This window comes from Aptenodytes forsteri, unplaced genomic scaffold (assembly GCF_000699145.1).
Source record: "Aptenodytes forsteri isolate BGI_AS27 unplaced genomic scaffold, ASM69914v1 Scaffold411, whole genome shotgun sequence".
In the NCBI taxonomy this organism is placed as follows: Eukaryota; Metazoa; Chordata; class Aves; order Sphenisciformes; family Spheniscidae; genus Aptenodytes; species Aptenodytes forsteri.
The window spans coordinates 694050-703848 of NW_008794119.1; the positions used below are offsets into that span (position 1 = coordinate 694050).

Below are 9799 nucleotides of genomic sequence, written 5' to 3' on the forward strand. Positions count from 1 at the left end.
GCAGCATCCTCCTGCCAGAGCGCAGCGATGGGAAACCGGTGAGGCGCTCCCGCATCTCTTTTCTGTTTTCTTTCTAGCTCTGCTCATCCTCCCGCACCCCAAAAGGGCAGGTGCCATCCCGCTTTGGCTCCCCCCGTCCCGGCGGCGGTGCCCAAGCCGGGTCCCTCCCGGGGGCGCTGGGGAGGTGGCGGTGCATGTGGAGAAACTTCCCGGGAGGAACAGGGAGAAATCCTCCAGGATGACTGGGAGAAAATAGGAAATCCCTCACCCCAAACCAAATTCTAGGGAAAAGCTGCTCCAGCAGCCGGAGGCGATGCGGTGGCGGTAGCGGTGCAGGGTGGCGCTTGCTCTGGGCCGAGTCTCAAAGCTTTGTGCAGATGTCACCTATGCAGCCCTCCAAAACTTCTCTCGCAGTAGCGTTTTCCAGGGGAAACAGGTACAAATGAGGGTTGATGTGACTCAGCCCTGTAGCGAGGGATGGCCAGGACTGGGGCTGGCCCCGCACAGCCTGCTAACCAGGCGCTGCGTTGCGTCTGCACTGCCAGCTCACCAGTCCTGCTGGGGCGCAGCTCCAGGCATAGTCCCCTGCCAAAACAGCGTGTTTAGGGCCTGACTCGGGGCTCCTGGAAAGATCCACGCTTAACCCTAGTGCAGAGCTTGACATCTGGTCCCCCATGGCACCGAGCACTCCCGGCAACCTGCCAATCTCTCTTAAACACTACTGAGTGCTGACACTCTGTCCCCAGTGACAAAACTTGCGGAGTGTCACCTTCGGTACACCTTCAGAGCTTCTTTTAAGACACAAATTTGATTTCATTAGACGGCTCCACGTCTGCCATGCACACGGAGCAGGACATTTGGCATTTGCCTTTTCTACAGTGCTCCACGGGGCTTTCAAATTAAACCTTGAATTGTTGTCTGTGACCACCTCACCACATCCTGGTTTCATGCAAGAACATGCCCCTTTTCCTACACACATGGATGACTGAGAAGGCGTAGACACAGATTATGGCTGGACAGACGCAGGCAGCGCTCTAGCATCTGCCCCACATGCTCAGAGCTGTGTCTCGCATCCATGCGCAGGGGGTGGCCAGTGCTTTCGGCGTGTGCATCTTCCTCATCCCTGCCGCTGGGCACCTTCCCTACAAATAACCTGTTTATGTGAGTGTCATCTGTTGTGGCTTAGCAGGAAGAGCAAGTGCAAAGGAAGAAATGGCAGTTTCCCTCTCCCCTCCACAGCCGGGGAGGCACCGGTACCGTGGGGACTATGAGTGGCCGCAGGGAAGTGCTTAGGCACAACCCTGACTTGGGGGTGCCAAGGGCGCGATAGTGTCACTGAAGTCACCAGTACCGACGAGCTGGGATGCAGGAGGGTTCTGAGGAGAAATGCTATGTTGGCAAAGGATGCTACTAGTGAATACCTTACCAGCATTTTAGCTGACAACATTGGTGAAGCATTTACACCTACACAGGACATGCCAAAAAGTGAATAACAAAACATTAGCGGTGCTCAGCCTACAGCTGTAGTGATGCTATTTTCCCCTTGGAAACAAGAAATTATTGGAAAACACTCTGACTACGATACAGTATAGCAATTTGTCCCCATGCTCCCATCCCGCTTAGGACTCTGTCATCTCAAGAACCAGGTACGATGTGGAGGTCAACTGAGTTCCTGGGAACGAAACCTCCTCGGATGTCCCTTTCCAGGCCAGTTTCTTTGTTGATTGCAGCCAGGCTGCCTGCGCTCACGGTCCCTCCGAGGAGAAGCACACCAGAAGCCAGCCGGAGTGAGTCATCATTCATTCAGTGAGTTCAACCAGGAGAAGGAGAAGACATGACGAGCCGGCTCGTCACCCCTCTCATTGCTCACGGGAGTTTCCTCCACTCGTCCTTGAGGGGTTGGTTCAGAACAAGTCTGTAAAGGAAGGAAAGGTTGACAAATGGAAGAGGAAAAGATGAATTGCATTAAAATCCTTAAGATTTCACAACACGCAGAAAACCAGAATGAAGTGGGAAAGAGGGGAAAAGGCAGGGAGCACGAACATTTGGGGAGGCCAGCCAGACTTCTAACGCCAGAGAAGTCGGAGGGACTTTTGCCACGGACAATGGCAGAGGAAGGATTACGCCGGGTGAGAGTGTCGCACCTGTGCGAAGGGCTTAGTCCTGATTTGGACCTCTGGAATATTACTGCACCGAAGGTGATAACTGCCTGTTTAGAAGTGATCCCGAGCCAGCTTGGCTTGTGTAGCTGGGCCTCCAGATTGATGTGGACCGAAGCCAAAAGTTATTGTCAGTGCATTGCCACTCAAAATGAAACTTGTTCTGCTGTCATGAAATCTGCCTTGGATGTGGTTTTGTTTTTTTTTTTCTTTAAAGTCTTTTAATATTTATTTCATTTCAATTTCACTCAGCCCAAGAACAGGAAATAAATAATAGAGAGATATAAGCTTCTGCTTATATCCCAGGCCAAATTCTGCTTTTGTTTGCACAGGTAATCCTACACTTACGGTAAAAAAAAGGAATCTGGACATGATATGCTGTAGCTGCTAATCACAGGAATTATTACTATTTTTTAAATTAGCTAAATATTTAACAGGCCAGTATGATATACAGAAATACTTTTACTAGTTCCAGTGTTTTCAGATCCCTTTGGCAGAGAACGAAGACCAGCTTTGTGATAGTATCAGAAATTCTCTTAAAGATAAAATACACAAAAATGGGTGATTTGGTAGCTAAGGTATGCCTTGTGTCTTCATCACTAAAATAATAATTTAATGTGCAATATATAGGATTATTTTTTCCCTCTATATTCCTAGATATGCACATACATTATTGTACATTCTTAAAATTAAAATAGCCAATACTGCCAGCCTTCTCTGTGCAGGGTTTCACCTTACTTTGGGAACTTCAGCATGATCTCAGGAGAACTATTTGATGTCAAGATACTACTTGATAGAGGGAAAATGACAGAACAGTGTCATGTGAATTTTAACACATCTCAATCATTTATAATACTGTCCTAAAATGGAAAGTTACCAAAGCAGTGATGCTAACAGACATATCCAGGAACAAACAATGAAGCAGGGATGCTTGTGAGGAACTGAAGCACGGAATGGATGATTTTCCTAAGCATTTTTGTAAGTACTTAAAGTTAAAGCATACCACAGGAATTAGTAAGAACTAAGGGTATGTTAAGTATAAATTAGCTAGCGGGCTTCATTCCAGTTACTGCCTATTTGGGGGTCATGACATCAACAGACAAGACAGCATGGAGGTATGAAAAAAGTAGCTCCCTATTTCTTTATTTATCTCTAATTAGAGTTCAGAGCTCCTTTTTTAGACCCAGATCCTCAGTTGCTCTAGACTGGACTAGCCCTACTTGTTCCAATGAAATACTATCTGAGAATCTGCTTTAATATTTGAAATGTGGACTAATCTTTGACTTAGATTCATATTTTCAAAGCAAGGCACTCACTGCTACTCACCGCAAAATACAGGGCCCAGAAAGGATTTTTGCGGACAAGGATCTTGCAGAAGAATATAGCTTTTGCTTGCTAGCTATATCATGTACTTTAATGAGAGCAAAAGCATGGTGAAAAATCTGGGAGAAACAGCTTCCTACTTGAATACAGAAGTCCACTTTCAGCAATGCTGGTGAGAAGGGTCGTCTCCCAGGCTTACGCAAAAGTATTGTAAGGAATCAGGCCCACGGGGCCAGATCTTCAGCTGAAAAGGCACGTAGCTAATTGAGTCCCGATTATAGAAGATCTGCCTCTCAGCCCAGGAAAGTGCTGAATGCAAACCTTTCAGCTGAAATGTTCCAACCCCGATTACAAAAGTCAGGTATCAGCAGTAAATACGTGGCTAGACTTTCTGAGTTGTAAGGGATTCCACTTTTTGTTGATCTCAGTGGATGCAGGCGCATAGTTTATTAGTCTTCTGTGATGTTGAAAATTTTGCCTTTTATTTTTGGAAGGACAGCCGGAGTGCCTGGACTAGCTAAAAGTAATTTTGAAATTGGTTGTACAATTTTGTGCACCGAGCCCTCAGCAGTGTGTGTAAGCAGGCATGGGACAGCCCTCCTCACTTCTCCTTACTCTGCAAAGGAACAGGACTGGTAAGAGGTTTAAAAAAATAACTACCTGCATTTTCATTCTTTTTTACTTAAAACCACACTGGCACCTTGTCATTTCTCTTCCTGTGCAAGACGGACTTCCTTCAGCACTTCTGCTTGCTATTTCAACCTGCCATTATCCAGACTTATACATTAAACTAAGCTTTACTTTGAAGCAAAGCACTATCTGTGGGCTTAAAGTTAAGTAGCTTGTTTCATAGGATTTGGACCTAACACGTTAGAAGAAATAAAGACAATGTAATGACTGAGACTGGCCAGGTGACTGCATTACCTAGTTAACCAACACTGCTGGTACTTCATTTCAAACAAAACAATATTTGTCTGCATCACTGCCAAAACTGTGTTTCATAATGTGTTAACTCCTTCATATTCTGCTGTGATGACATCTTCCTGTGTCAGCAAAACAATGTCGGAGCTCCAACATATTCCCACTGGGTTTGGGTGGATGAAGCATTTACTCCCTGCACCTCGCTGGACTCAGCAGGCTGCCAATCTGCAATACCTCAATGTGCCTTTCCAAGAGAAAACATCTGCCATGACACCCGGCCGGGAGTGAAGCGAGCACAGAAGTGACAATAGGGCCATTCCTTGGCTTTTAGACTTGTGTTTTCACACCTGTGACGCTTCAGTATTTGTGCTCTGAGTCATAGAGTGACTGAGGTAGGCTATCCTCACGTGAGGCAAGAGACCATCAAAAGGTGCCAGGAGCAACTCTGTCCACGTTATTAAGTCTGTTCCTCCCTTCCAATGGCAGCCCACACAACTCAGAATTGTACAGTGTGCTGGGATTGTCTGAGACAAAGATTTCAGCTGTAGACTTCTACAGAAAACAACTTTTTTGAACCAGGAGGTGATCCTGAAAGGTAGAAAGCAGGAGTAGGTCCCCCTAGTGTCAATAGGATTTGGGCAGCCGACCACTCTGTAGGTGCTTGCAATCTCATCCTGGATCACCTTGCTCTCCCTGTTACTGCAGCCCTACTCCGCTGCCAGAGAAAAGCTTTCTGCTGAGCACGGCACAGCCCTTGCCACATGCCTTTCAGAGGGTTCAGATTCAACACTTCATTGTGTCTGTTCGTTGCTATTAGGTAACTGTTGTTAAGCTTCTACCCAAGATTTATCTTAGTCTTGGAGATCTCATGGGTAGGGCTTGTTTTTTCACATTATCTAGAATAACAAGTCCCAACCCTTGATTTGGGTCCCTAAGAGTAATAAGGAATAACTAAAGTGTTTACCTCAGATTACATTAATCACATTAGGCCAATGCTGAGAGAGTGCTGAATACTTACACTTTGATTTATATTTTCCCCTGTGGTGTCGAGTGACATCAGATGATGCTTTCAATAAGCACCAGGAATTTTCACCAGGCCAGCTCATGAAGCAGGGAGGGAAGCACACCCTGCATGACTGATGGTTGGATTTGTTTTTCCCATAAGCAAAGTCCAGGCTGGAATTTACATGCCAGTTCTTTGGAGGTGCTGAGCAACCACAACTCCCACTGAACAGCCGTTCAGCACTCCTCAGCATGTGGCACACTAGAATTTGCATGAATAAACAGTATAAGGATCTCAGTGTTTAACCTGATGAGTCGTAACAAAGTTACAGGTATTCAGCATCTTTCAGCATTTGCTTCCTTAAGCGGACCACTACTTAAATCTGTATAAGGTTCTTGTAAAGGATGTGGAGGGGAGGAGAGGGGTGAGTGGGATGGCTTTGTCATAACGTTTTCATTTATCAGGGCCCAGCAGTTATCCTATTTATGCTGGGGAAAAAAAAGGCAGTCTAGGCCTTCTAGATATTTGAAACACAATGAAGTCTACAGACTGTTTTCTGCTTTACCACCGCTGATCTCCATAGCCTTTAGGTACAAAGACTGGGATCCGTGTTACCAAACTTCAGCCATCCAGAAATGAGATATCCACTCAAGCAAGCTGCATTCATCCCCTCTAACGGGAGTGATGAGAGAAAGGCACCACCAGAGGGTGATTTGTCCCATCCTAAAAGAAGTGTCTAAAGGGTGAATTGCCTTCTGGAGGTACCTGTTTCTCTCTACCGAATCTAGAGACACTCTTGGTGACCGGGTTATACTAGATCTGGCTTTTAAGTAAATACACAAGAAAGATTCCAGCCAAATACTTCAGGGTATCAGAAAACTGCTTGGTAGGAATTGAGAACTTTGACTGCACTTTTACTTTTTACAAGATCAGTAACTCTTAAATTTAGGAAGTGGGGAGGAAAGGTGAAGGGTCTTCATAGTCTTCTTCAGTTTGGTTTTTGTTTTGGCAATTTTTTGCTTATTTTTGATGACTTCTGAAAAGGTAGGATCTGGAGAAACTGTTGTTCTAACGGCCCTCTCAAAGGTTATGTCACACCAGCTTGCAGATGTGAGAAATAAGAGAAATGAGAGCTGAAATGGTTGTTTCCTCCAGGGCTGTAGATCATCCACCAGTATATTTTATCCAAATTGAGCATGACTAAATGATCGCAATTTTTTTGTAATTAATCAGAAAACAAAAATGGTTGCTGATTTTATGCTGGCCGCAGGAGAATAGATTATGCCTTTGTTGGCAAAGCAAAAATGACCTCCTCACATTTTTTTAACAAATATGGTTCTACCTAGTGAATTTGTAGTAGTTGAACACTTTGTGTCACCCCAGTATGTTATTTTTGACCTAGTGCTGAATTCTCCAAAACTGTATTTATCATCTTGTGGAATCATGGTCTCGGTTTTGACTGAATTAATGAGAAAGGTCTAGATTTACAGTGAAATAAATGAGAAAAGAATGCATGTCGTTTATTAAAAGTCAGTATGCCCTAGGAAAGGGGGTTATTTCTTACAGCTATGCACGTGGATGCACTGGTTGGTTACAAATAGCCCTCTTGTGCAGCTATATGAATGTTTTGTGGAGCAATAATGCTAACCAAAGGAGGTCCTGCCCCTTGGCTCCCCATCCACCTCTTCCCGCTTTGCCTCCATGGTTCACTGTCCATTTGCATTGCTGCAGCTGTTTGCAGGGCTGTGCTAAGAATGGGAATGTCACTGGAACGACATCAATTTTTTGTTGTTTTCTGAGGTGAAGGAAGATATTTTTAAACCTGGACCATTTGAATGATTTGATTCCAACACAGCCCAACAAACAGCTGCCTCAGCACAAATGCCGTGTGAGTGGTGGCATCTGGGCAGGAATAAGAAGCAGGGCCATTTGGCAAGAAACTCCTAAATCACCTTTCCTGCCAGAGAAAAAAATGGATCTACAGCCTTAGAGGCATGTGAACTACCCAATGCCTTTGCTGCCTCCTCTTGATCCAGCAGGAGAGCAAGAGTGTGAATTTGTTCGAAAATGTGGGTCTTGGAGAAAGAAGCAGTGAAAATACAAGCTTCTCACTTCTACGGTTTCTGTAGCCTCAGAAAATGAGTGAGAAATTAAAGTTAATTCCCATATTTTAGCTGGCTTGTTTAGAAACAACCCCCAGTGTTGACAAGAACAGGCATGATTAAAAAATGCTAGCTGGTCGCAAAGCCATCACAGAATTTGTAGGCTATGTTTGTCTGCCTCAAATGTCAAGTGTTACACTTCTGGCACTCAACACTTCCAGGCAGCGGAAACAAAGGGAGCACAACAGGTTATTTTTAAATAGTTTAAACTTTAGTTCAAGCATTTTGTTTTCATATTTTTATGCAGTCTAGCTCCTTCAACATTACACCTGGCAGCTGTCACATACATCACAACAATATTGTTTCAAGCTAAGAGGCTGCTTATTTTGTATGGATCTTTTCTTTTTATTAGCAGGAACCAACAGAATATTCTCTGAAATAATTGCTACAATTACCTGCCACGAAAATACATCTGGTGGCAGACAAAATAATATGCACAGACAAGCTCCATCAGTCACAGTACTAGATATGTCACTCTCTTAATAGTGGTCGGTAATGAATTTTAAAAGTCCATTGGGAGCAAATGCCTTTCTTCAATAGATTTTCATTATATTACAATTAACATTATGTGGTTAATGTCTAATGCAATGTCTCTTACATAATGACCTTAAAGACACCAAATATAGTTCAGAAGATAACAGCCTGGCTAGCTTATTTTGGTATAGGATCTGCACATCTCCCATGGGATCCAAAGGTCCAGACACTTGAACCAGTTGTGGAATCAGTTTTAGAGAATGATGTGAGAGAGAAGCTTTCTTCTAGCTGTTACTTGGGACAAAGGGACTACAATTCCCTTATTTATGTCACCTATCTTTTTCATGACTCAAACAAAAAAGCCAGAAATAAGATACTTGTTTAATATTTCACCCATTGCTGCACCTCACCGGCATTACTTTTTGTTGAGACTGATTAACTACAGATTTGCATAAAAACTAGTCCCACCACTGTCCAGGAAAATGAAGGAAACCCAGGAGGAGAGTCTTACAAACTCATGAATGTTAAGGCCGCATGATCAGAACAGTCTTTCCTAGATCTATCCACACATCATTCTTCATTCCTCTCAGAGTGAAATTTTTGAGGACCTCCTGATCAATGAGCCATCTATCACTTCTGCTCCCTTCCAGCCCTGCTGGAGAACTGTCTAGCAAAGGAAGGATCATCTTAAGAGGCTGCAGAAGTAAGTGGTACGCACTGGCCACCAGTGCCAGAAAGCTACTCACGGCTACTAGTTCTCCCCTCTTCCCCCTACTTCTGCTTCATCAGACAAGTAGATATGACTTCAGATCAACAAGTTAAATGTGAACTAAAGACCTTCCGAGAACTTCTCCGTGGCAGTAACCCATCTAGTCCATGTCAGAGAAACTTCGCTATTAGCTTTCAGAGAGAAGTAGGAAACCTAGTAATGGTTTAAGGTCATGTTTGTCTCTGTCATGTAGTCTTTCCTTTGAGTAATACAGACTGTTGTAAATGAAAGCTTTTTCTTCCTCTGCAAATGGTATTTTTATAAATCCAATGAATGACACAGAGTGCCAGTTCGGACTGTGACTCACCCCAGAGCTCCATTCACGGCATCAGATAACGGAGCCAGCATCACTACAAGAAAGACATTGAGGTGCTGGAGCGTGTCCAGAGAAGGGCAATGAAGCTGGTGAAGGATCTAGAGCACAAGTCTTACGAGGAGAGGCTGAGGGAACTAGGGTTGTTTAGCCTGGAGAAAAGGAGGCTCAGGGGAGACCTTATCGCCCTCTACAACTACCTGAAAGGAGGTTGTAGCGAGGTGGGTTTTGGTCTCTTCTCTCAAGTAACAAGTGATAGGACAAGAAGAAATGGCCTCAAGTTGTGCCAGGGGAGGTTTAGATTGGATATTAGGAAAAATTTCTTCACCGGAAGGATTGTCAAGCATTGGAACAGGCTGCCCAGGGAAGTGGTTTGAGTCACCATCCCTGGAGGTATTTAAAAGATGTGTAGACGTGGTGCTTAGGGACATGGTTTAGTGGTGGACTTGGCATTGCTAGGTTAACGGTTGGACTTGATGATCTTAAAGTTTTTTTCCAACCTAAACGATTCTATGATTCTATTATTCTATAGCTGCGAGGTGTGTAGACACATACCATGCTTTGGAGGTTGGAGCACTGCTCACATTGTGAGTGACTGACTTGGGCTGTTTTAAGTATGCGGGGGGTGGTATATGTGAGCTGTGGACACAGCACACCTTCTCTGAGAGACAAAAA

The 9799-nt window shown here is 44.3% G+C and overlaps 1 protein-coding gene across 3 annotated transcripts in view; it reads right to left on the reverse strand.

The window, feature by feature from the left end:
• Nucleotides 1-1376: 1376 nt before the first annotated feature.
• TRIM55 (tripartite motif containing 55) overlaps nt 1377-9799 on the reverse strand; it is a 43021-nt gene continuing 34598 nt past the window's right edge. For 2 of the 3 annotated variants that reach the window (XM_019471381.1, XM_009276725.2), the window contains one exon: nt 1377-1915. In XM_019471381.1, coding sequence (XP_019326926.1) covers nt 1796-1915 — 120 coding nt within the window. In that variant the 3' untranslated portion in view covers nt 1377-1795. The remainder of the gene's footprint in view (nt 1916-9799) is intronic. The other variant, XM_009276732.2, reaches the window with a different exon arrangement.